The sequence below is a fragment of the Osmerus eperlanus genome, chromosome 7 (genome assembly GCF_963692335.1).
Source record: "Osmerus eperlanus chromosome 7, fOsmEpe2.1, whole genome shotgun sequence".
Taxonomy (NCBI): Eukaryota; Metazoa; Chordata; class Actinopteri; order Osmeriformes; family Osmeridae; genus Osmerus; species Osmerus eperlanus.
Window position 1 is genome coordinate 3,903,508 of NC_085024.1, and position 26,713 is coordinate 3,930,220.

A 26,713-nucleotide genomic window follows, 5' to 3' on the forward strand; every position below is an offset into this window, starting at 1 on the left:
CTAGTGTTTCTCGGCTTGTTACGTTTTTACAGTTCTAGCTGATCTGTTATCTTACTTAGCAGGTATATTCATTGAATTGTATTACATCTGAGTTTACAGTTAAAAAACGTGGAACATATCCCCGGTCGCGTATGTCGGTGTTGATGTTTTCCTTCAGCACCAGCACTCTGGATAGCGCACATAAGTCCCTGTCAGTTAATCAGACCAGATTTTCAAGTTAGGGGAAAACATTATTTTTCTATTTTTCTTTGTTACACTGGACTGATCAGGACTCATGAGCATGTCTTATTAAAGCCTTTCATAGTTTTTCCCACGCCAAATTTGAAATCACTTGAATGGTTGATGAATCTTTATGAATCACGGACAGAAGCCGGTGCACCAACTGACAGCATGCACAATCTTAAATAGATACAGCACAGTAAAATATTTTCGTCCAAGTTAGTTTGAGTAGAGCATCCCGATGTTTCTTTTTGTTTTTTTTAGAGGAACTGTTTATGGTTACAATGTAAACACCCCCGCATGTTTTACTGTGGTACTGTCCTCTCTCTGGTAACAATACGCTCTATTTCACATCAATTGAAGCAGCTAAGATAACCGGGTTTCCAAACGCCTCGGTATTGTGAAATTACCGGCACAGTTGTATGTTAGATTTCATAACAGAAATGAACGCGGGATTATCATAATCTAACGGTGCTGTCTTTTCGGTGTTGATTAATTATATGGTGAGTCTCAGCATGTTTGTACATGTTGCTTCATACACAGAAACGACGGGGATTACATGCTCATGAAGGCTTTATTTTCTATAGGCTAAATTCAACTCAAAATGACCACCCTTTGAAATGTTTTGGTTTTTACATTTTACATTCGTATGAAATGCTTGGGGTTATTGAAACCGCATGTGTGTGTAGTCAGCATAATGTCAGTCAATGTATTTTTTTGTAGCAGCAGCAGCAGTCAAAACAGTAATAACTGAGAAACGCGGCCTGTCAAGTCCTAATGAAGGAACCTGGGAAACACGTTAAATTGAAGAATAGTCTTGGGCATGTTATTATTGAGCAAAATGCAAACTAAAGATGTAAGGCTCAATTTGACAGGGAACTGTTTTTGACACCAAGGAGCCTACATGTCAAATTATGTGACACAAAAACTTCTAGTTCATAGTTTGGTTCAAGTGTAATAGTCTTATAAATAGTGGAGAGCTGACTGTCATCATATATTATACAGTTGGATTTGAACATTAATTAATCTGATTGACCTATGGGATTTAACACAAGCCCTGAGGGCTGGTGTCATGTACCTAACACCCAGATTTGTGTGACAGTTGGATCAATTCAAATTGAGCTCAAAAGCAACATTGTAAAAATTACTTTTCCTCCAAATTTCAATTGATCAGCGATCAAAGTTTTCCATAACTGCAGATAAGGAATTGTTCTGTGCGTTTCAATTCTTAACTGATGGAGCTGAATTTGAATGGACTCCAGCAGTGTTTTCATTGGAGGACAGTCATGTGCTGGCCATGCAGGGCCATACGTATACAGGTAACAGCCTCAAGGCATGGCTGTGTCTGTTTATTTACAATGTCACCCTGAACTTCTCCCATCCCTCATCTCTTGCGTAACTCTTTCTGATGAAGTCTGCAGTTGAGCTGGTGCTGATGCTGGCGATGTGCTAGAAAACGCATCGACAGAATAGTTACAAACTCCGTCTGTCCATCGTTGGCCGCTGTTTGGCCTCGCAGTCGATTTCATTCCCATTGTATATCGACAGATACTGTTCTTGAGAATAACGAAGCGTTCGGGGAAGGAGCTTCTGTCCACCGGCTGAGAAGAGAAACAGTCGAGCAAAGCCTCCGAGGAAGGAGTAGAAAGACTGTGCTCGGGGGCGCACGGGGGCGCACGGGGGCTGGAGATCTGCCGTCAGCCTCCCATCACTTGTTAATCCTCTCCGGTCTCATACATTATAGATAGACTCACTGGAAGCAGGATGAACAAACAAGAGGCTCAGAAACTGTGTGTGCGCGCGCGCGTGTGTGTGTGTGTGCGTGTGTGCTCGTGTTTTTTACATTGCTTAACAATATCTGGGGGTTGGTTAACTGCTTGAAACACATTAATTGCCATTGTATTTCTGTCCACCTGTTTCTATGCTAAGCTCCTTGGGGTTGCTATGGTGATGGAGATGGAGGGGTGTGACTGTGTAAGGCGAGTAGATGCTGTATTGTATGTGGGGGTTATCTTGACAAACTGATTGAACTGTATGGCTACATTACATCAGTGATTTGACATGAATAGTGTAGCACAGTTAGTACAGGTGCCTGGTTGCCTGGTTCCTTGAAAGAAAAAGAGCGATTGTCAAGATGGAGTGGTTATGTAACAAATCTTTTTTTATAGCATTTCACAGAGGAGAAACAATGCGAGGAATCAATGAAATGCTTCATTTTAGCACTCTCTAGTGGATGTCAAAGGTAGTAAAAACATCGAAACGTTTCCAATCTGCAATAATCCTCATTTTCCTCTCCCTATCATCTGCTCCACCGAACGTCCGGCTTCTCTAATCTTTCATAGCTTCATCTTTCACCCATTTCTGCTCATCCAACTCCACTTCTGTCGTGCTGCTTTCTCCTGTCTGCTGTGGAACATTGAGATGACCGAAGTGCCCGTGTTGGACTTTTCCTTATCCGACCGATCTGGTCGTCGAAACGCCCTGCCGGACATCCTGGGCTCCCCGGTGGGGCTCAATCCCACAGACATGTCCCTCAAGCTGGCTGAGCTGTCTCTGACAGGTCAGCTTTCCCACGACGTGTGAGCATGTGGACAAACTGTATATATACCTCACTTCTACACACATCGAATTGAACTCACATGCATCCTCTGCCGTGTTTGTCGTGACATTGCATGTTCAAATGGCTATAAATTTGATTTGACTTCCTGCACACCGGGGGGGATCTCTAATCCACGCTCCCTGCCTTGTTATTGTAACAAGTATTTGTAGCGACATACATTTTGTGTGTGCAAAGCTTGCTGGGCCTTGGCATAAAATGACTGCGAACATAATTTCAGTAAGTCATATCATCAGCACAGGGTAAAGTGTGAACTAGTTCTATCCAGGTGAAATCACTATCATTCTGATTGGATTTTAAGAGCAGACTGACTGCTGTAAAAGAGGGGACTATTTGCATATATTTAAAATGTTCTCCCCCAAAAAGCTTAAAATGTGCCTTATTGTATTAGTTTTCTATAGAAAAATGTGAAAACATTTTCTTTAAATACTGAACTCGCAAACTTTGAAAAACACAACATTTGTCATTGCCAAAACTTATGGCCACGACTGTATGTACTCATGCTACGCTAACTGCTCCAAGAGAGGGAGTTTTCTCCCCTCAGATAAAACCACTCCCCCTGTAATCAAACCTATTTTTGCTGAGACAAATGGTGAAATCATCATGTGAGTATTCTGACTGAAACTCCTTTTCAGATGGGCCCGGAGGCGCCCAGTCCCCGAGCACAGAGGACCCTCCGCCCACCCCCCCAGGAGGGACGGAGAGCAGGGGGGGGTCCTAGCGACCAGGGCCTGACAGAATGCTGCTCTCTCCGAGTCAGAGCCAACACGTTTGGCCCGGTATGGATTTGACAACGACAACGATCAACAGACTGCTTTGATGAGGCTGTTCACTTTTCCGAGCTGGTGGCTGGCACCAGTCATCATGTCATGGGTTTGAAGGATGTGGGAACGGCATCCAACACTGAGAAGAGAGATGGCGAGGTGAGATAGTAGGTATAGAGAAATCGTTTAAAGACCAAAGAAAAATGAAACCTGCTTAGGAGATAGCAAAAGAAGGAGAATTGAATTAGACATGAGAACGAGGGGAGATCTGGAGTTGATTATACCTGCCCCCTTCAAAGAAGGCTTCTATGACATCATTAAAAGCAGGCTGTGGTTTGTCAGCCAACCCGGCAGATTTGTGACGGTATTGTTATACGGATTTGTTTGTGAGCGTGTCTGTGTGGTGTGTTTGCGTTACTGTGGTCTAAGTAAGATGGCTTTCTAATAAGGGAAGACAAGATGGACGCAAAATAAAGGAACTACACGCCCAATGAACAGAGATCATCAAATATGTAGCATAATCCTTCTCCCAGTCTGCTAAAAGCTATAGCGTTAAGAGCTTAATCCCATGAATATCATGTCCTGATTGACGACCTCTCAATCCAGGGACAGGATTATTGACACTGCACTGCTAACCTAATCCCAATGCTGTTATTACTGTAATGAGCTCCTTCAATGACAGGCTTCACGATCATGTAGTTTGTTTAAGGGGGTTTCACAAATGACTGTAGATGGCAACGCCAATGTTAAACGTGCTGCTAAATGTGTTGATATGCAGTAAGCCAAATGGGCCACATGGAGGAAATACATGGAAGTTCTGTAACAGTATTAGGACATATTTGTTGTTTCTTGTGGATTTCGTGAATCATGTTTCACTTTGTGCCATCTTCAGAGTAAACAACAAAATTGGTCTGAAGGTTTTTAAGTGAATCATGTTCTACTGTTGAAACTGTATATTTATGTAATTTCTATCCTAATAATAACCTTGTCATCTACTAATGGTAATAACAATGATAATGCGACCATGCACTCAGATAAACCACACATTCATACCACAACACAGTAGTCTTTGTGATGTTGTATGTGCAATATCTGTGTTGGCATTTTATATAACAATTGTAACTGTACATGTTTTGAATAAATACGTTATTTTCTACGCTCTTTAATTGATTTTTATCATTCAGTATATATGTGTTAGATATGTTATAAGGTTTTACATTTCCTTAATTTTGTTTATACCAGTCATCAGACTTTCATCTTCTCAGTACATTGACATACCACCAGGTGGTGACATTTTCTCTGCACGTTCTGATCTTGTATAGACAGAACAGCCATTGGTAGACATCTAACACTCCAGCCCAAAGATTGTATCTAAAAACATGCTTAACTTACACATTTTGAACTGCAGTAATATGTTGTCTGCTTGCAAGACATATTTGTTTCCTGAAAAAACGGTAGAAAACAGTATTCAAGTTACATCTAACCTTAAAGATCCTGTAAAGTAAATTCCATGATTTGCTTCTCAGTACATTATATACGTGTGAAATGAGTTCCTGAAAGCATGTGCAAAGCGCGAAAACTTTGTCGCGCTGAAATGTGGAGTTAGACCGTAGAACAGTTTCTCTTCTGTTTTCAGCTCAGGTTTCGTAAGGCGGAGCCAGAAAATGTCCGATCTACGTCACTTTGACCGATCTACGTCAGATCACTGCATGGCTCCTCCTCTCACCCGGTGAAACAGTATAAAAGCCTGGAGCTCATTTGCATAAGAGGTCCTCCAACTCCACTTCAGTTACGACTCCTGCTGTATTGTTATTGTAGCCTTCATCAGCTAGCTAGCTAGCATCAGGATGTCTCCCTCCACCCTCCACTGCATCTTACCTGGATGCAAGAACTTCAGCTGCGCTGCAAAGCTATTTAATTTCCATAGTGATGAGGAAAGGAAAAATAGGTGGATTGATTTTGTGAAGAGCCACGCTGATGGAAAGCTTCGCATTAACTCCAACAGCCGCCTCTGCAGTGACCATTTCACGGCGGATAATTTTAACATGGACCAGAGACAGACGGGGTTCGCGGACACACGGCTTCTCTTGCAGCGCGGAGCCGTACCGAGCATCGCCCTCCTGGCCGTTTCTCCTCCGGTCGCACCTGGACCATCCACCGCCGCCAGCAGTTCATCACTCTGTTCTGTGTGCTTGTTATAATTATACTAGATAACTTTTCCAGAGGTATCTCTGCTATGAGTTAGTTGGAGAGCTCACTGTCTGCTGTCTCTGGTGTCCATTTTTACTCCTGTGCTACAGCTCAGGGGAACAAGCTTCATTTATATGCATCTGTATGTTTCACTCATTGAACAAATAAATGATCTGGGTCGTAGGTACTTGAGACAGGCGGCGCCATGCAGCGAGGGGGCGGAGCTTCAGCTCCTTCAGGCGACACGCCCCCCCCAGTTTCAGGCAGGGAAGACTGCTGATTTTCTCACGATTTCAAAGCCTAATTTAACATACTTGTCTGTGTTTTTTTTCATTTGAATTTGGATGGGTAGTTAACAACACATTCTTCTGTGGTGTAATGAACTTAAAACTCCGCTTAAAATTCCTGCATTCCGGGAAAACGGTATTCTATAAAGTGTTCTGTAGGCCTATACTATGGGTCCAGGATAGGGAAATATTTAGAATTGCAGTGACTCTTGACAACTGCAGTGACTCTTGACAATTGCAGTGACTCTTGACAACTGCAGTGACTCTAGACAACTGCAGTGACTCTAGACAACTGCAGTGACTCTTGACAACTGCAGTGACTCTTAACAACTGCAGTGACTCTTGACAACTGCAGTGACTCTAGACAACTGCAGTGACTCTTGAAAACTGCACTGACTATTGAAAACTGCACTGACTATTGAAAACTGCAGTGACTATTGAAATCCAGGGCCGATGCTGCTTTTGTCTGTTCTGTGTGCCCAGCCTGGCCCAGCATGGAGCCTGTTATTCTGTCAGAGTCAACATCAGTCAGTTCTTGTCTGTCAGCAAAGGAACACAAATGATTGCTTTCAGTCCGCATCTGATCTCTACAGGCCTCTTCTTCTGTGGGGAGAAAATAAGTGACCAACTGTTGTTATGTTCTTGATCTAAACTGCTGGCGCGACTATCATGGGTTATTTATAACTTGGAGAACAAAGAATAATCCTTCTTTATTCTTTATTTGTCTTGACAAGTTACAATGATCACACATTGTTTTATTTTCAAAGTATTCACCATAGCCACGTCTTCTCTTCAGTTGTCATACTATTAGCCTACTCTGTCAATAGGCATTATATTCAACATAAAAAGGGGAGTGATGAAGTCATGAGCATTGGCTTCCTTCATCCAGCCGTGCCCCAGCTTTCAGTGGTCTGATTCTTAACGCCAGGGTAGACTGGTGAGAAAACTGGCATCTGGTGGCTAAGATTAGAGGCGTGTTTAATCGCAGTAAGATACTTTTTAATGTCCCCCATCTGTGCCCGCAACGAATAACCATAACAAACCCCAAATCCTAACCCCGCCCCCCACCCCGCCCCTGGATCCAGTCGAAGGGACAGTGCAGTCACCGCCATCTGACTTGTTTTTTTGTCTGTCTCTGGTGTTGCCATGGCTACTGAGCCTGATGAGAGAGATTCAGTCTGTGATGCAAACGGGTGTTTGTCTTGGTTGCGCTGACCACACAAGATTCAGACCTGAGCTCAGAGACAAGAGGAGGGTTTTTTTCCAAAGAAGCGCGTCAACTGGGACGAATGCATTTTCGATGAAATGTCGGAGGTTGAAATAGAAATGTGCATCTTTCAATCTGTGGTACTGGTGGGCTTGATATGCATTCTAAACACTGTCACCCTGAGCTAAAAATAAAAAGCCGTAATTACCATGGTAACAACACAGTCTTACAGAGCATGCCTAGACTGAGCAAAACGGATGACGGGAATAGCATCTCGATCACACTGATGCATTGTGTTACACCCCTATCACATTAGACCTAACTGAGTGTTGTGTGGTGTGAACTGTGATTCATCTATTCTATTTAATTAGGTAGTACGATCCGTAGAAAATCATTCAGCCTGTGTTGTATTCACCTCAGGGTACAAAGTACCACGCTGTGAGTAATGTCAACTGAAATCTGACCTTTCCATCAGACAAGGGTATTAAATGGAACAGCCACAGTGTGATACAGTGGCAGTCCCCCTCACAAACCAGTATGAAAATCCAGATTTGCACATCGATCTTCCTCCACCACAGTGTTCTGAGTCTGGTGTGGAGAAGAGGCGGCGTCAGCCATGATCACTCATCGATTACAGCCAATTAAAAAGCGATGCAACAAACAAGGGGTCGCGAGGTGGGCGTGAGGAAGGGGGCGGCATGTGGGTGTGGGAGATTGGGGGGACGGCTGCCAGGGTAGGGAGGAGGAGGAGGAGGGAATGCCAGGGAGAGGAGCGGTGGGGGGGAGGGCGCCGGGCGGGTTGGTCTGAGCACATGCCACAGAACGTGCCAGTCTGCCTGGCTGGCTGAAGGAGAACTGAAGAAAGCGAGGGATGAAGGAGGAGGAGGAGGGGCTGTATGAATAGCCGTCTAGTCTCCTAGAAACGAAGCATCGATGGCCACAAGTCACCGATAATATAATGTTTATAGTATCCCTGGCAACAGTAAAAATGTAATACTGATACCAATATACTTCCTACTAATAGGAATAAGTTCACTGTACAGTTCAACGACTGTACTGTTTTTGGACATACCGTTTTTTGGAACAGGTGGCGAAGCTAGACAGATTTGGGAGAGAGCTAGATGAGGTTGCCGGTCTGAAAGATGAGCCAAAGAACCCTCTGAGCTCTCAGACTGCCGGGAAACGCCTTATGTAACGGCCATGTTTTATTCAAAGAAACGGGGGATGGGGGGATGGGGGGGGGGCACTAAGTGCCTGTAACAGCAAGGCCCGTGCTGTGAAAAACCATTGTCACCCACCGGGTACACATGCCAGGTATCGCTTGTCTCCAGCTGAGAGTCTGGAGGCTGGAGAGAAGGCGTCCGTACAGCTGACCTGACCTGACTGCGGTCCCTGCTCCTGGGCTCCCCCTACTCCTGGGCTCCCCCTGCTCCTGGGCTCCCCCTGCTCCTGTGCTCCCCCTGCTCCTGGGCTCCCCCTGCTCCTGGGCTCCCCCTGCTCCTGGGCTCCCCCTGCTCCTGGGCTCCCCCTGCTCCTGGGCTCCCCCTACTCCTGGGCTCCCCCTGCTCCTGTGCTCCCCCTGCTCCTGTGCTCCCCCTGCTCCTGTGCTCCCCCTGCTCCTGGGCTCCCCCTGCTCCTGGGCTCCCCCTGCTCCTGGGCTCCCCCTGCTCCTGGGCTCCCCCTGCTCCTGGGCTCCCCCTGCTCCTGGGCTCCCCCTGCTCCTGTGCTCCCCCTGCTCCTGGGCTCCCCCTGCTCCTGGGCTCCCCCTGCTCCTGGGCTCCCCCTGCTCCTGGGCTCCCCCTGCTCCTGGGCTCCCCCTGCTCCTGGGCTCCCCCTACTCCTGGGCTCCCCCTGCTCCTGGGCTCCCCCTGCTCCTGGGCTCCCCCTGCTCCTGGGCTCCCCCTGCTCCTGTGCTCCCCCTGCTCCTGTGCTCCCCCTGCTCCTGTGCTCCCCCTGCTCCTGTGCTCCCCCTGCTCCTGGGCTCCCCCTCACAGGCCTGCATCTCTCGCGTGGACAGGCAGCATATGTTTGAAATGTGTACAATACTACAGTTAGGCACACAAAGACAATTCTAACACAGTGGGAGGGGGGGGGGGTAGTATTAACACATTGTATCTTTAGAAATGTAGGAGATTCGGCTCCCAAATGGTTTCAGAAAACAGGCCTGGTTGTTAAAGGGGAAAGAGACTTCCCAGACAGACCTGGCTCTGCACACCTCCCACCCCTTGCTAACACCCAGGGAGGGTCTTCCTCTCACTCCTCCTAGGCAGTTAGAATCAGATCTTTTGTCCTGGAGCGGCTGAGTTAGTTTTGCCGGGTGACGGTTGGGAAGCTGATATCTGCCTCTCCATTGTATGGTCGGAGAAGGCTGCCAGGATTACGGCTTAGGTCTCGATCAATTGCCTCTCTTTCATCACTCATTCCAACGGGATGCTGGTAGTTTTCCACTACAGCAACGGCTGCGCGGCGGTGAACAAAAGAAAAAAACGTTACAAAAACAAAGAACTGTTTGTTCTCGGGTTTGAGAAGAAATGCTGTATAAGATCCCAGAGTGAAATGGTGAAAGAGAAGGAGATACTGAAAGTGTCAGGACTCCGGAACCCTGACAGTGTGTCTTAAAGTGTGTTTTTGCCGGAATAACTCTTAAATGCATCCCCTTTTACTGTAGAGGGCTGCAAAAGATACATGTTTGTGTCAATCCCCTGAGCATTCAAAAATAGATTAAAATCTAAATATATATATATACTGAATCTGTTTTTGAGAGCTACATTTCTTTGTTTTTTTCCGTTTTTTTTTGTGGTTCATACAGGTTTATTTTGGTTTGCATCTAATTATAGCTCTTCCACCTAAAATAACTTCCCATAAGAGGACAGCAAGTCAAATAAATGAAAAGATAAATACTTTGATTACGAATTTACAGTCTTTCTCTTTCTCAACTGATTCCACTGAGGATGATAAGAGATGGCCAGATTGCACACCAGTGCATTAGGAGCTATTGTCTTAATGCCTCCCAGGAGTGTATTGTAATGAACGTTGAAATGTCCAGGTCATTAAAAATACAAAGCACTTAAATCTTTCATCCAAAATTGACTTATAGTCACTAGATGTGGTAAAAACCGCATTCTCCTCTAATGGCTCAATATCTGTTTGCTTTCATGCACCACCAATCCAGACCAGATCAATGAACATACTTTTACAAAATCTCATAATTGTCAATCGAGGAGAAGTGGAGTGGGACAATTTGATTTTACAATAAGATTGTGAAAACTAGTGCACAGTGCCCGTGATGCAGTCGGTGTTGCGGTGAGACACTTGCAGGTTACTGGAACTATAGAATATATATATATATAATTTATAATAACTATAGTACACAGTGCCTGTGGAAATTGGCCACACAAACAGTCTCAAATGAATGGGTCGTTATCTAGTTATGCAGAAGCCTGGTAACGACCATTCATGTTGGAACAGGGAAATATCTAAAACCAGGGTTGAGATCCACTGGATAGATTGTGCTCAGTGTGGCTCAATATATGGTGAGAGAATATGTTGGATGAGAGAACATGTTTAAATTGTTAGGGCAGGGAGAAACGTGTCGGATGTAGGAGCATCATGTGTTCAACTTTGTATCACAACCCCAGTAAAAAAAAAAAAAACATGTTACGTAACTCCGATGTCAAACATGTTACCCTCAGAAACAGGTCAATCACACGAACAAATCTACAAAATAACAATGTAATGGCGGGACTTTCCTTCATATACAATTGGATTGTGGATTGTCGGGTAGAATAATCAACACAATGAAATTTGTCTGTTCAAAATGTTACAATAAAGATGACCGAAAATGCATCGGTAAACAAAGGCGAAAAGACGAGAATGGTGAAAATGTCTCGTGCTCTTGTTTTGCTAAATCAGAGTTTTGATAGGTTTATGTTAGACCAATGGGAGTTCAGAACAAGACGTGACGTCGATTTTGTAGTCCTTCTTTGCGCTAATAGTCCTGGTCCTGAGGCAGAAGTACTGTGCAGCGGACTGAAGGCGAAGCATTCAGCGCGTATCCATCACCGAGGAGAACCACACCTCATCGAGTCCAAACCCTACTATAGGTTGGTGTTAACAATAACGAAATTACGTCAGCTTTGTGATATCAGATAGATGCATGTTTATCGACCAACTTAATCAAAATGTCGATATGGATTGTTACTTTGGGTTCAGCTAACTCTCTGGCTTGTTATCTTATGTCATTTGGGTGTCTTTTTCGCTCGATGTCTTCGAAGCCTATTTTGAGCCAGTCTAGCAAAACGTTATCCCCGCTACCGTTACGTAATTAGCTAGCGTTACCTGAGTTAGCAACTGCTTTGTCCTAGTGAAAGGTTAGACATGTTGAATGAATGTTGTACATACTAAATTTGTACATGAATGTCATATAATCATATTAATTTCGTCCCAGAACACCGAAGTTCATTGAGACACTAGTGCAAGTCTTATTGTCTGGTATGTTGGGCGCGGCAGTACTGTAGCTCTACTACAATGCATTCATCTAACCTCAAGTCTTTTTGTGATAGCTAGCTAACCAAGTATTGTGCTGGGTGCCTTTGTGTGAGGATGGTCTTTTGAGATGTCATCAGGTGTGGTCACTGCGCCCTGGGGCTCTAACTAGCTCAGCCGCCAAGTCTTTTGTCTCTTCCCCATCTGTCTGGAAGGTAGACAGATGCAACTTGCATCAATATTCTCGGAGTGGGTAGGGCAGAATAGATGGCCATGGATGTCGGTGCGGTGGTTTTTGTCTACGGTCTCTCGACTGCAGGATTTGTGACATTCGTGTTTGATTCGTATTATTGCAATAGTTAACCTTTCACTCGATGAGAACCGTTCAGACGTGTGCCCTGATTGTTGATCTTTGTTGTCTGGTTTGACAGTTTACAGTCGGATTTAATAGAAGTCGACACACCCATTTCCACATTTACTTATGATAATCTTTTGGATCGTATGCCACGATTGCATAGTTGACAGCTCAATCAAATATGTATAACGAACTGATAATGAAATTATCACCAATATTGGTTCTTTGTATATCTATCTTGCACTCGTCCGTACACTGAAATCGCAGAACATGGAACAAAGACTTGCGTATGACATGGCACAATTTTAAGATGGTCTATTGTTTTCCTCGTCAAACGGTTGGGTGGGAATGACTCGGTGTCAACGCCCATCGCTTGTCTATTTTTAACATAACCTCCTTAATTTGTATAATGCACGTTTTCTGTATACAATACTTATTTAGTTAAGTTTGGGGTAGTAATTATTCAGTTAAATATTTTAATGTAGAAACAATTCTTAATTTTCATCGTCTGTCGTTTGGTGTGTATATGTCGTTATTGATTCAGTTGGCATGACAGGGCACTGCAGTAACAACCACACCTTCTCCTCTTTGAAACATATCAATACTAACTTAAATATCTCCTGGTTCATGTACAAATGAACCTATATAGCGATATATCTAATTCTATTGCTGGCTTGTGGTACTATCAGTTTCTTTTAATGCTTTGTCTGAATTTGTTTCCAGGCTCAGTCCTCCAAAGAAATTTGCTGAAATGGCGTCCTCTGGAGGTAGGTGGAAGCCATGCAGACATGTAGCCTTCTACGGATGGATGGAGTGCTCTAGGCATATTGTATTTCAGATTTGAAAGCATCCGCTGAGGCCACTGACAGCTGTGCGGTTTGCCGCTACGCCTGTGAACTAACACCTTCAGTGCTCAGCTTGGGATGTTAAGACGATAGATTTTGTGATGGATTGCAGATATCCAGGTGAAGGAGCTGGACAAGCGGGCTTCGGGCCAAGCCTTCGAGGTCATCCTGAGTCCGTCAGACCCCAAGGGGGAAAACCCATTCACCCCTCCGCAGAAGAAGGAGTTGTCCCTGGAGGAGATCCAGCGAAAGCTGGAGGCCGCGGAGGAAAGACGCAAGGTACCCCGCAGAAACACAGTGATAAGTATGAGGGAAGGAGCCTCGTACGCAACAGGTTTAGTGGATTCTTACTTGACCTCGTTTTCGCCAAGTTGTCGGCCGCGCGCCCGCCCGTCCGCTCACTGCGCATTGTTTGTGTGTCCCGACGCCGGCAGAACCACGAGGCGGAGGTGCTGAAGCACCTGGCTGAGAAGCGCGAGCACGAGAAGGAGGTGCTCCAGAAGGCCATGGAGGAGAACAACAACTTCAGCAAGATGGCCGAGGAGAAGCTCAACCAGAAGATGGAGGCCAACAAGGAGAACCGCACGGCGAGGATGGCGGCGCTCAACGAGAAGTTCAAGGAGAAGGTAACGACCGTTTGCCCCGACTATCTCTCCGTTCAAATATCGACACGAAAGGGGAGTGCGAGGATATGGTTGATTAAAACGGGGCGTGCCCCTGTGATAGGTTCAGAGGATGTCAGTATTAAAGTAACGTACTGTGGACGGGACTTAAGTCTGTTGTGTTTTGATTCTCTCCAGGATAAGAAGCTCGAGGAGGTACGAAAGAACAAAGAAACAAAAGAAGAAGGCGATAACTGATTTGTTACTTTTCTTTTCCTCTTTCATTTGAATATACTTTTTTTTGTACATGTCAAAATATATATTTTTTGTTCACAGCCACAGTCATTTGTTGTTAGTTGTGTGCCACAACTTGTTTAGGTTTCCCAAGGCTAATCGTTGTTGTTTTTGGATGTTTATCGCCAGTAACGTTTCTCCACGAGTAGAGTGCTTTGCACCTTCTGACCTTTGTAATCGCCAGTGTTTCTACCTTTGAGGACGCATGCCACTGCAGTGCATAGGTCCCTAACAGTGTCTATTGCATAATGCCAGTTAATATGTACCCATCGTAAGTCAAAACTGCTGTTCATTGATCTCAATAAAGATGCAGTTGTTCTTTAAGAGTCATTCTTTGGGGGATTTTGTTTGGGTCATTGTCACAAGTAGTGCTATGCCACTGACTGATCAAGTTATTTGTGTATCTGACATTGTGCGTTAGCGATCACCTGCAAACGGCATCAACCGAAATGCTTTAATAAAGGAGCAGCAAATCTGTTTTGGATCCTGTCGCTTGGTCTTGTGATGGTACCAGCACGTTTATACCAGGGTGTGAAATTGGATGTTACAGTTTTTTCCGCTTAGACACAAAAATGTCAGACAACACACAGTTAGTGAAACCTGACACTAAAGGAACAAAACAGCAACCCAGATCTGCACAACTGTAAGCACATTCTCGGCCTCACACTATTTGAAAAATACTACTCACAGCGTTTTGCTAATCACTAAACACACTTTTCTACATTAGACACAGAAATATAAGATCATGTCACTTAATTGCCTTTTCAAGACACTGCCTTGTAAAATGCCACACATGTGAACGGATGGAATGGATCAAACACGAGCGTCAGGTGTACAAGCACTAACGTGCTTAATTGTAAACATACCAATCAGCTGTAAGCACTGTATAAAAAGGCAACAGGTCAGTGTACCTGTCCTCGTCAAAAATGGAAGGCAATGTTGCAGGAAGAGGGAAAGGGAGAGTGACGATGAGAGGGGGAGCCTGTGGAGGAATAGGGCCAAATTTACATTATCTAATGAAATTCGAGCACCATTGGTTGACCATGTTGTGAACCATGGGGCAACATCGAGAGAGGCTGGACAGAGAGTTCATCCCAACCTCAGCAAATATACTGTTGCAACAGTAATTTGGACATTTCGACAATAGCACAGGTGAAAACTACTATTCTCTTCTGTCTCCAGTACAGTACAGTCAAATGTAGCCTACTATATGCATCAGTATTTGTTTTGTACCCATTCACTGCAGTCCATGATTGAAACAATGTACTGTATTTCATTTGCTGTATGCTTTCTTTTGTCTCCACAAATGTATTTGCTGTGTTTACAGTATGTAGCCTACTATAGTATTTGATTTGAAATATGTTCTGATCTTCTGCACAAAATGCAACCTTTACGTATTCAATGTGGAGAAATAGAGTACATATTTTCATCAGTGTGCAGTACAGGTCTTGTGTGTTGCAGACATCCCAACCTGCAGAGACTCATTTCCGGGAGGTGGTTCCCCCCCCCCCCCCCCCCCCAGACGCAATCAGGACGCATGATGTGCCCCTCAACCTGCACGTACCCCCCCCCCCCCCCCCAGACGCAATCAGGACGTGCGATATGCACCTATCTCTACCAGAAATTAACAATATCTCTGACAAAATCAAGCAGGTTATATCATTAGAAAAGAATACTTACTGTAAAAGTGATTTAAATTGTGCACAACAGTGTGTAACTTGTTCAAACAATCCCAATTTTATGAACCATTTGTGTGGCATACGGTGACAGAATTTGTTTTATTTTTTATAAATGATTGTATAGTTTTGAACAAAGTGTTTCATTTTGCAAAAGATTGGAGGTGTTCTGCTACTTGTGTGTCTGGTTGTGTGAATCGTGTGTTGTGTTTTGACAAAGTGAGCCAGACATCCCAACCTGCAGAGACTCATTTCCGGGAGGTGGTTCTCCCCCCCCCAATCCGGACGCATGATGTACCCCCTCAAACTGCACGTAACTGCCCAGAGCCACTCTGATCTGCCATAACCAATCGCTAGCGTTCGCCTTAGCCAATTCCTTCACCACTACTGTAACAGAGCTAGCTGCCGTAGCTGGAAAATCAAACTTTTCCCGAACCCCGTGGGGAGGAGGGCCACAACATCATGGCCACCAACAAAACTCAGCAAAACTTGCTCCGGCTTTAGCTGTTGGATATTCGGCAGCGTTGCCACAACGGACCGAATGGCTTTGCTCGCATCTTTCTCCGCCGCCATTACGGAACTACAACACAAACTAGCTCACGACATCAACGTCATCGCTCTCAGCCACTCCCTCTGTTCGCCGGTAGAAAATCAACCTGAAAAATCTGACTTACGTACCTCATGGCCAGACCTACAGAAGCAAAAATAAAATTGAGCGGAAGTACGTAGGAGGGCAGAGCCAGGCTATGTCTGGTGAGCCCTGTTTTCAAAATTGTGTTTAAGCAATCTGAAAAAACTGTAATGAGTGGACTCTGCTGACATCTAGTGGTGTTTCGGAACAGAGATATTTGGAGGACGTTCGTTTCGTTATTTTCTACTGATCATGCACTGGGTTGATGACTAAGATTTCTGCAGACAACCAAGACTTCAATACACAAATGTTTTGAAGATATATTTTGAGGTGCATTTCTGCCACTATTATTGCCTGTTACTGCCTTTATTGATGTTACTTTTCATAGTGAAATGTAAGGAAGAGAGAAGGCAAGACTAGCAGAAAAGGCCCTGGACCAGACTCAAACCCAGGCCTCTACGATAAGGCCTCAGCCAACATGGTACACACTTATCCAGTGAGCCACCAGGACGCCCCAATACCAACAATCTTAACAATTCATTACAGTTTTTTACAATCACTTGGACACAAATTTCAGAACCTTGATGTCCTTTTTCAAAACTCTAGATACAAAACTCAAAACAGTCATTACTTGTAACACAGACTGTCACATGTTCAAAGCATAGCATTGTATGTTCATATCTTTAAAGACACCTGTGATACATGTTTCATAAGATACCACATCAACATACAGTTTTTTACAATCACTTTGACACTAATTTCAGAACCTTGATGTCCTTTTTCAAAACTCTAGACACAAAACTCACAACTGATGATCAAAATGCACATTTTTCAAAACGCTAAGACAATTTTCAATTGCTTGGATACAATACACGTTCACCTTAGATCATTTGTTCATTGAACTATAATCATCTGTTCAAAATGACACAACTTAACATCAAAGTATCACCATTTTAAAATGCAATTCACACATAACATCTGAAATGTCTGTCATTTCCTTACATTACAATGATCTAACTGTCAATTGATACTACTGCTCAAAATGATAAGTAACTGTTGCATTACTCTTAATGCATAGTTTTATGGAAACTAGTAAACAATATTCCAAGTTTAGAACATGAAAGTTTCAGTATAACAAGATCCATTGACACCATGCTCAATTGGTGCAAGCATGGTTTCAGGCCCATCCACAATTCACAGCCTTGTACTTGCCCCCATACTCTCCCTTCCTCAACCCTATTGAGGACTTTCTCTCCACATGGAGGTGGAAGTTGTACGATAGGCACCCTCGTGAACAAGTTACTCTTCTCCAGGCCATGGATGAGGTGTGTGCAATTACATCACTGCAGACCAGTGTCAGGCCTGGATTCACCATGCCCAGAGATTCTTTCAGAGATGTTTGTCAAATAAAAACTTTTTTTGCAATGTGGATGAAAACTTGTGGCCGAATCCACAATACAGGGTTGATGGAAATGTAGGACAGTAATCAAATCCTTTGTTTTGTTTTGCTTTGTTTGTTTGTTTTTGGAGCCAGGTGAGGAACACAGACAGGAAAGGAAATTACAGACATTTCAGATGTTATGTGTGAATATCATTTTAAAATGGTGATACTGTGATGTTTAGTTGTGTCATTTTGAATAGACGATTATAGTGTATTGTATCCAAGCAATTGAAAATTGTGTTAGCGTTTTGAAAAATGTGCATTTTGATCATCAGTTGTGAGTTTTGTGTCCAAAAAACTGTGAAGGACAGTTCTGCATGAGAACTGAAGGAAACGGACACATGTTTTTTTCAAATTGTAACGACTCAGTCCCAGAAGCATTACCTGCGCTGGACAGAAGTTTGCATAGATTGTCAGACACTCCCTGTACCGAGGAGAGCCAGCATCAGTATGCTGACTGGTGCGCCACACAGAGCGCTCTTTGTCAGCCTGGCAGAGCAAATGGACGATCAACTTCTTATCTCTCTGGTACCATGGAACCCAGTCGCTCTGCTCCTGGGCCCCCACCGTGGGCCTCCCGGGCCCCCACCGTGGGCCTCCCGGGCCCCCACAGTGGGCCTCCCGGGCCCCCACAGTGGGCCTCCCGGGCCCCCACAGTGGGCCTCCCGAGCCCCCAAAGTGGGCCTCCCGGGCCCCCACAGTGGGCCTGCGGTAGAGCAACCACAGCTGAGAACCCTCGCAGCATCATCCCGACTCCACAAGCGCTCCTTTTGACTGGGGTCAAGGTCCTGGGAAAGTTCTGATCCCTCTCTGGCTTTACAACTCTCCCAAAAAACAATGTATTTTACAGACATCAGAATCAAAATGTGGTTTATTCGCCATGTAGGTTTACACAAACACGGAATTTACTGTGGCAGGAAGGTGCAAACAATAAACATATACGTATCTTAAATTAAAAGTAAAAAAGTACAATAGTCTAATTCTAAGAACTAAACAATCAAAAAATTAAAACAATTTAAAGTGTATGTAAAAATATGAATATGAATGGGCAGCATAGTGCAAATGAGATCAAGGTGGCTTGTGCGTAGTGCAATAGGTGTCGGATGGACTTAAAATAGATAATAGTTAAATGTCAGTGGGAGTCCTTGGCCTTGTTGAAGGCCAGTAGCAGATGGAAAGAAACTGTTTTATGGCGTGAGGTTTTGGTCCTGATGGAGGGTAGGCAGATTGCAGCCGATCACCTTCTCAGCAGTGCGGATGATACGCTGCAGTCTGCTCTTGTCCTTGGCAGTGGCAGCAGCGCACCAGATGGTGATGGAGGAGGTGAGGATGGACTCAATGATGGCTGTGTAGAAGTGCACCATCATTGTCCTTGGAAGGTTGAATTTCTTCAGCTGCCGCAGGAAGTACATCCTCTGTTGTGCTTTCTTGGTGAGGGAGCTGATGTTCAGTTCCCACTTGAGGTCCTGGGAGAGGATAGTGCCCAGGAAGCAGAAGGACTCCACAGTGTTAACTGGGGAGTCGCACAGGGTGATGGGGGTGAGCGGGGCTGTATTCTTCCTGAAGTCCACAACCATCTCCACTGTCTGAAGAGCATTGAGCTCTAAGTTGTTCTGGCTACACCAGGTCACCAGGTTGTCAGCTTCCCACCTATAGGCGGATTCAGCATGCGCAACCCGCCCTCTTCAGAGGATTCAGAACGCGGCGGCCCGTCTGGTCTTCAATCTACCCAGACGCTCCCATGTTACCCCGCTCCTCATCTCCCTCCACTGGCTTCCTATCACGGCCCGTATCAGATTCAAGACTCTGGTACTGACCTTCCGAGCGGTGAACGGGTCTGCACCCGACTACATCAAGTCTCTCCTCCAGCCTTACACCACCCCCCCCCCCCCCCCCCCCCGCTACCTACGGTCTTCTTCTGACAACCGTCTGGTGGTCCCACCGCTCAAGAGCGCCCGGTCCCAACACAAGCTCTTCTCCTGTCTGGCCCCCCAATGGTGGAATCAACTCCCCACCTGATGTCCCCCTCAGGGACACTGACTGTCTCCCCACCTTCAAGAAAAGGCTCAAGACGCACTTGTTCCGGGAGTACAACGGCACTTAGGAATGCTTGGCTGGACCTGATGTTAGTTTCCTCCAGGATCACAATGACTCGTATTGAGACACTTGTTGCTCTTGTTGGTTAATTGTAACGCTTTCAAATTCTTGTACTCGCTGTGAAATATTTTACTGTTGATTGTTTTTTCTACAGGTACACTCTTGCACTCTTTCATGTTGAAAGAGTTTCATGTTGTTCAATTGTAACTTGTCTAACTGCATGCTCTTATGGTTCTTCCCTTTGGCACTTATTTGGTTTTCCACAATGTATGCTTCATGTTTTGGCTGCTCGCAATGTTTGGGGCTATCTCGTTGTTATGATCAGTGACCTATGCTCTTTTGTAAAGCTCTCTCTTGGAAGTCGCTTTGCATAAAAGCGTCTGCTAAATGCATAAATGTAATGTAAATGTAATTATGTCCTGTTGGCCTTGGCTTTTTGGGCACAGGGATGATGGTGGAGGACTTGAGATGAGGACTTGAGAGGCACATGGCATGTTTCCAAGGGGGTGTTGAAGATGTTGGTGAACACCGGAGGCAGCTGATCAGCGCAGCGCTTAAGGGTGGCTGGAGAGACAGAGTCCGTCGCAGCTGTGTGCGGGTATTCGGCCTCTTGAAAAGTCTGTTGGCTTCTCTCCTCCTGAATGGAGAGTCGTCTCTGTGGTGGTGGGAGGAGGCCTCTTGGGAGGGAAGGTGTAGTTCAGGACAGTCCAATTGTCTTTCAGATCTGCAGTAGAACTCGTTCAGGTCGTTGGCCAGGCAAGAGTCGTTAGTGGAGTGGGGGGCTCTGGGCTTGTCGTTGGTAATCTGCCTGAGCCCTCTCCAGACAGAGTCGTTAGCAGAGAACTGGTGTTTTAGTGTACAGTCGTTTAGCCTCTCTCACCACCTTGCTAAACCTGTCCTTCGGCTAAATCTGTCTCTGTTTTCTGAGAACCAGGGGACATGAGACTGATAAAGCTAAGAGTTTCCCTCCGTTGAGGTTCTGTACTCATGTAAATAGAACCGTCCCCTCAGTCAAATCTCTGGTGCCATTATCCAGTCTAAAGTTCTTCCTGTTTGCAGTATTGATCTAAATGCTGCATGTTCACGTTGTCCTGGTACTAATGTCCTACAGATCGTCTAGAACCTGTCTCATCTTGTCTCAGATCACTTCATGGAGAAACACACACGTGAGGCTGCCAGATATGTGGGAACATGTACTCTGGGCTGGGTCATGCGTACAATGAAGCTCTTTCACCGACATGCTCACAGTGTTCTACCACAAAGACACTTTGTCACTTTTCATCCCACACTGGGAAGACAGAGATAAAACTAGTTGCAACACAATGAACTCCATGCTGATAAACTTACAGGCCAATGACACAGACAGGTTTCAATGCAAGGCCAAGTATGAACTGCTGAACAATTATATTCAAATATACAGCGATAAGAGTAAAATGGGACATCCAGTAGTCTATATTGCTGCCCATCAAATTAGGCAAAGTGACAAACGTAACTTCAGGTAGGTTAATCTTTATGATTGCCAATTTAAGTAAAACAGTACGCAAATCCATGCACTAGTAGCCTAGTCGAAACATTTTCAGTGTTTTGCTTGTGTAGGAGCTGAGTAGTGCTAGCATCTCAAACGTTTTGTGCTCTGCGCCGTTTTTTGTAGATAATTGTTTTCCAATCGTGGAGCTTGATTCAGACGAGACTGTGACAGTTGCCTGCCGGTGAGTAGGCTACCCCCACCTTCATGTTTAAGCGAGAATGTTCGTTTGGTAATGTAAGAATGATATACCACCTGCTTAACCTGTAGGCCTTCTCGACTCCATAGTTACACAGTTTCGAGAAAGCATCGGGAATTTACGTGGGAGTGGATTCCTTACCGTGTAGGCGATTGTATTTCACCGGGATCATGCAATACTATTGGTCAATTTCTTATGCGAGGGCATCGCAACGGTACCAAATCTAACTGCTGATTGGTTAAGTATTACGTTTGTCGTTTGCTCGTGAATCCTTCGTCGCCGGGTCAAAGCCGACAGGCGCGCCTCCCGCATGAGAGTAGGCTACACTGTAAAATTTCACATTTGTATTTCATCAGACAATGCTTATATTTCGTTGATATATAAGCCTAGTTTGGAATCTTTTAAAAAAAATATAGAGAGATTTTCTTTGGGTGCTGGTACAGATTTTAAATCTACAGGTAGGTTCATCTAAAATTATAATCTATTTGCGTGAACATTTGGTATCCTAGACTACTCGCTAAATAGGGGTACTGTATGCATGCCAAGACTGCAGTCGGCACATTATGGAATTGTCGTTTCTTCTGTGAAATGACATGTCTCTTTCTCATATGGAATTTAAATAGAATGAGAGGACTTTTCATCACGCTCGCATTTCTTTACACCACGTCTCCGTTTTGAAACCATGTGTCGGCTTCAACTGATGATCACATTTTCATTGCTAAAATCCTACTGCTTTCTCATGGCTTATTTTTTGAATACCAAACTCATTAACTCATGGTGACGGGACGGATATCGATTCAGCAGCCAACCAAGCCTGACGATTTGTAGGCTAATAGTTATGCTATCTACCTCCCATTCTAAAATATAGGCTATGGATCGTAGACATGTAGGCTACAGTCTAGAATATTCGACGTTCATTTCCCCCCGCTTATTAATATTTTATTGAACAGCGAGCAACGACTGTAAACCGGAGGGTGTGGACGGTATGTGGAGACTGGGTGGAGAGATGTTACGTAATGTCCCCATTCATCGCTATCTTCACGTTTCTGGTTATGGAAGCAGCTCAATTCGTTGAGGTTAATTTGTTGATTGCTCTTCATACCATTGACAACGAATTCCTGGTTTAAAATAATGTTGCTGATCTTGGTTTTCAGGATCCGGTAATGCCAAGTTGAGACAATTGTGCTACAGTCTCCTATAGACTCGAACCCCTTGCAGCCTACTGCATTAGAAGCTAATACAGAACTGTCATTCATTATTCATGCTTTTGTGGAGCCCTGATTGTTTTGGTTTTGCTGTGCACTCTCATTCAACCTATTCACATTATTAACATTACAGTATGATTGCTGTGCCTGTAGAATCAGGTTACTCAGTAGCAAATACCAGTCCATTTCATAATAATTTCCTTTTCAATGGCATCAAAGCTTTATAAAGCAAAATGGGGTGCCCTAATGCATATTAGATGATAAATCCACACAGACTACTACAAATCACAGTTCAAGGCCAGATAGATATTGACTGTCAGGGCTCATTCTATGTCTCTCTCTCCCCTGTACACCACCCCAGTTTACCATGGCGACAGTGGTGATGGAGCAGATCGGTCGACTCTACTTCAACGCCCAGCAGCTGCGACAGATCCCTCGGCTGTTGGAGTCGGCCTTCCCCACGCTGCCGTGCACCGTCAAGGCGTCCGACGTCCCCTGGGTGTTCCGCGAGCAGCACATCCTCGGCGGCTACCGCCAGCCGGACCACAGCTGGAGGTACTACTTCCTCACGCTCTTCCAGAGGCACAACGAGGCCCTCAACGTGTGGACGCACCTCCTGGCCGCCCTCATCATCCTGGTGAAGTGCCGGGAGATCTCCGAGACGGTGGACTTCCTCCGAGACCCCCACGCCCAGCCCCTGTTCATCGTCCTGCTCTCCGCCTTCACCTACCTGTCGTGCAGCGCCCTCGCCCACCTGCTCTCCGCCAAGTCCGAGCTCTCCCACTACACCTTCTACTTCCTGGACTACGTGGGCGTGGCCACCTACCAGTACGGCAGCGCCCTGGTGCATTTCTACTACGTCATCGAGGAGGAGTGGCACAGCCGGGTGCAAGGCGTCTTCCTGCCCGCCTCTGCGTTCCTGGCCTGGCTGTCTTGTTTCGGCTGCTGCTACGGTAAGTACGCCAGTCCGGGGCTGCCCAAGTTCGCCCACAAGCTGTTCCAGGTGGTGCCCTCGGGCCTGGCCTACTGTCTGGACATCAGCCCCGTGCTCCACCGCATCCACAGCTGCTACCAGAAGGGCTGCTCCGACCCGGCCGTGGCCTACCACCGCTACCAGGTCCTCTTCTTCCTGATCAGCGCCTACTTCTTCGCCTGCCCGCACCCCGAGCGCTGGCTCCAGGGCAGGTGCGACTTCTTCGGCCAGGGCCACCAGATCTTCCACGTGTTCCTGGTGCTGTGCACCCTGGTTCAGATCGAGGCGGTCCGCATCGACTACTTTGCGCGCAGGCCCTTGTACGAGAGTCTCCACGGCGACCTGGCCCACGACGCGGTGGCGCTGTTCATCTTCACGGCGTGCTGCTGCGCCCTCACCGCTTTCTACGTGCGCAAGCGCGTCCGCGCCACACTCACCGAGAAGGTGGAGTAGGAGCGGAGGACGGGCGAAAGGTCAAGCGTGGCTCGGATCGGTTTGACGACAAGATTCCTTACCAAAAGAACCCAGGCGCTTGTGTCGTTCAAAGATATCTGTGTATGATAACAGTGACTTTATCTTTAACTTCAACTTCTCTTCTTTTTTTTGATTGTTCGTGTGGCTTGCCAAACTACATTTACCTGGCAACTTACAGAGCGTGTTTTGACTGAACAGTGTCGGTATTTGTACAGCACTGATTGTTACACTCCAAAACGTTTTTTTTGCACTTCAGAGAGGAAGTTTAACGATGGTCCCAGAATTCTCCTTGGTTAATCTGTCTTCTGTATTTCCACCCTTCACTGTGAAATCACTCATCATGGCCGCTCTGGTCAGTTACCCAGAACTGGAAGGACTTAGTGACATCACCAAGCATGCAATAAACTCTTAATGTATGCTGAAAGAACTGACAGAACCACCAATCAGGCTGTAAGGTCTATTACCACTATTTGATTTTGAAGGCAATTAGATTCCCCAATGAAATTGTAGTGCCAGAATTTAACCAGTTTGTTTGAGTTCTGTGATTATCCAGCTCTGGTAAACTTCTCCGCAAGCTGCAATCGATTGGCTCTTTCCCCCCACAGCTGTCAAACACTGTAGTGTAGTGTTTCCCTTCATTATTCCCTCGGGCTCCAACGCTTGTCTTTTGGCCTCGAAGCTGTAACGTTGTCAGTTTGATCGAGGCCCGTGGCCAGGGCACCCTGTCAAACATCAGCCCCGAGCTGGGGAAACAGAGCACCTCATTTGCAAACCAAACCTCTGACCTCTTATCTGAAACCCTCCTTTTGAAAGGGGATAGATAGACAGAATGAGGCTGGCACTCGGAATTCGGCTGGTGGGGGCAAAGACAGATAGGATTTGTTGTCCAGGATTTGCTATGATGTCTCTTCGTTTTCTTTGTGTGATAATGTTTCTTTTGTACTCAAAGGGCTGGAACTCTCAGCTTTTGCCTTTGACACCCCATGATGTCAATGCCTTTGGGCATGTTGTTCAGTCACTGATTGTTCATTGACTTGACATCATGCACCGAACAGGCTGTCTGAATATGGTGATTACCTGTTCGATTGCATGTCTGTGTATGTGTGTATGTATGTGTGTGTGTGTATGTGTGTTTGGGGATGTATGTGCCTTGAAGCATGTCTTGGTTAGTTTGATGTTGGTGTGTTTCAAAGTGTGCACTGTTTGAATACCTGGCCTCGCATTTCTCTTTGATTTGGTCACTGTAGTCCTCCCCAGGTGCCCTCACCTTGGAACACACTCTAGGTTGAAGTTGGAATGCTCTGTTTACTGCGGAACACTCAAATATGAATAACTCTGCGAACTGTGCATCAGCGCCAATTGTTACATAGTGGCCATGAAAAAGTCCATCTAGAGAAGTGAAACGAGATGTACTGTCTTGTGGTCTTAGATCCCCACCAGTGCATACCAGGCAGTGATGGCCCTCCTGGCAGTGGAACATCTGCCTGTTGTGCACGGTTCGGCTCTTCTCAACTTTGTACACCAACACTGGGAGGTTTGGGAGGCCATCAGATAATGGTCACTCTTTTTTCTCTTAGGTTAGGTGACACCTTTTGTTGTTAAATGACAGGCACAGCTAGCTGATGATGTCACTCAAAGAGACGTGAAGGACAGGGTCACCCACGCGTGCTCATTGGCCGGCACTGATTGAATGAGGAAGGCACCAATAGCATTTGCACACCACCGTATGTATATGATTCAGTCATGTTGTTCGTCAGCACCGACTGCTAAAGATGGCTAGCGTTAGACTGATGATGTCATACTGGGTGAGAAGCACGTTTAGAAAAAGGGTGTAGCCTTTATGGTTACTTTATGGTTAACTGGGTAACACACTTAACATCAAATTGCTCTTTTTCATGTCTAGTAACGCTGTAATTTATCACAATTATTGATTAAAATAACTTTATTAATAAGATGTTACACTGTCAAATGGATCAGTTCTACAGCAGTAATGCCACACAATGTATTTAAAAGTTGCCATAAAGTTATTTCTAACTCAATGTATCAATACAATTACAACACAGCCTTAATTACAGCCTTATTACACTAAGTAAGAACAACCGTACAATTAACTGTACTCTGAGCTTTATGTGAAACCTACAGCTGGTAACAAAACTGAATTTCACTGTCTTGCACGGACCCTACTGTCATATTAGACTGGTTTCCAAATGATAACAAGACTCACTTGTGTATTCTGAAGCTGATTCTGGTGAGAAGAAACTGAATTTCTTGCCTGTTAAACATGCCTGTAATGTGTGACAATGACTGTATTCATATTCTGTGATATTTAAGTAAATAAGTGAGTGTTAACTTATTCCCTGGTGTTTGAGTCATCTGTACAAGAGTACATTTGTTGAAATGCAACCTTTGTTGCCAGGGGTGGTTATTGTACAGGGGTAGGCAATTTTACTGCACATCAACAGGGCACAGATTCAAATGTGTCTTGCGTTGGATAAATGGGTCAGCTGAATCAATATAAAAATAAATCCTTTACTTAAAAAAATATATATTAATATGTTCAAAGAAGATGGAGTGACCACTCCTTTCTGTGGGTCAAGGGTCAAGGGTAAGAGGAGGTGAGATACACC

At 45.2% G+C, this 26,713-nt stretch overlaps 3 protein-coding genes across 6 annotated transcripts; all 3 read left to right on the forward strand.

The window, feature by feature from the left end:
• Positions 1 to 510: 510 nt before the first annotated feature.
• On the forward strand, positions 511 to 4,761 carry LOC134024132 (cAMP-dependent protein kinase inhibitor alpha-like). Of its 2 annotated transcripts, XM_062466587.1 has the most exons (3): positions 511 to 722; positions 2,562 to 2,779; positions 3,472 to 4,761. In XM_062466587.1, the coding sequence occupies exons 2-3, from the start codon at positions 2,641 to 2,643 to the stop codon at positions 3,555 to 3,557; spliced, it is 225 nt and encodes a 74-aa protein (XP_062322571.1). In that variant the 5' UTR covers positions 511 to 722; positions 2,562 to 2,640; the 3' UTR covers positions 3,558 to 4,761. The 2 variants fall into 2 exon arrangements, with proteins under 2 accessions (XP_062322571.1, XP_062322572.1); XM_062466588.1 differs by lacking the exon at positions 511 to 722 and having other exon boundaries at positions 1,458 to 2,779.
• Positions 4,762 to 11,247: 6,486 nt separating this feature from the next.
• Positions 11,248 to 14,342, forward strand: stmn1b (stathmin 1b). The gene is made up of 5 exons (XM_062466590.1): positions 11,248 to 11,387; positions 12,848 to 12,891; positions 13,082 to 13,248; positions 13,404 to 13,595; positions 13,770 to 14,342. Exons 2-5 carry the CDS (start codon positions 12,876 to 12,878, stop codon positions 13,827 to 13,829), a joined length of 435 nt encoding a protein of 144 aa, XP_062322574.1. The 5' UTR covers positions 11,248 to 11,387; positions 12,848 to 12,875; the 3' UTR covers positions 13,830 to 14,342.
• A 534-nt stretch (positions 14,343 to 14,876) lies between these two features.
• paqr7b (progestin and adipoQ receptor family member VII, b) lies at positions 14,877 to 26,439 on the forward strand. 3 transcript variants are annotated; one of them, XM_062466592.1, is made up of 2 exons: positions 14,877 to 15,017; positions 23,001 to 26,439. In XM_062466592.1, exon 2 carries the CDS (start codon positions 23,007 to 23,009, stop codon positions 24,063 to 24,065), a length of 1,059 nt encoding a protein of 352 aa, XP_062322576.1. In that variant the 5' UTR covers positions 14,877 to 15,017; positions 23,001 to 23,006; the 3' UTR covers positions 24,066 to 26,439. The 3 variants fall into 3 exon arrangements, with proteins under 3 accessions (XP_062322576.1, XP_062322577.1, XP_062322575.1); XM_062466593.1 differs by lacking the exon at positions 14,877 to 15,017 and adding an exon at positions 20,703 to 21,208; XM_062466591.1 differs by lacking the exon at positions 14,877 to 15,017 and adding an exon at positions 21,279 to 21,892.
• The last annotated feature ends 274 nt before the right edge of the window (positions 26,440 to 26,713 follow it).

Bases quoted from the DNA above. Each gene is read 5' to 3' on its own strand.
- LOC134024132 (XM_062466587.1), top strand. From the start codon at position 2,641: ATGACCGAAGTGCCCGTGTTGGACTTTTCCTTATCCGACCGATCTGGT. The intron at 2,780-3,471 runs GTCAGCTTTCCC...ACTCCTTTTCAG, and splicing joins GGCTGAGCTGTCTCTGACAG to ATGGGCCCGGAGGCGCCCAG.
- paqr7b (XM_062466592.1), top strand. From the start codon at position 23,007: ATGGCGACAGTGGTGATGGAGCAGATCGGTCGACTCTACTTCAACGCC.
- stmn1b (XM_062466590.1), top strand. The intron at 13,249-13,403 runs GTACCCCGCAGA...CGACGCCGGCAG, and splicing joins CCGCGGAGGAAAGACGCAAG to AACCACGAGGCGGAGGTGCT. The intron at 13,596-13,769 runs GTAACGACCGTT...GATTCTCTCCAG, and splicing joins ACGAGAAGTTCAAGGAGAAG to GATAAGAAGCTCGAGGAGGT.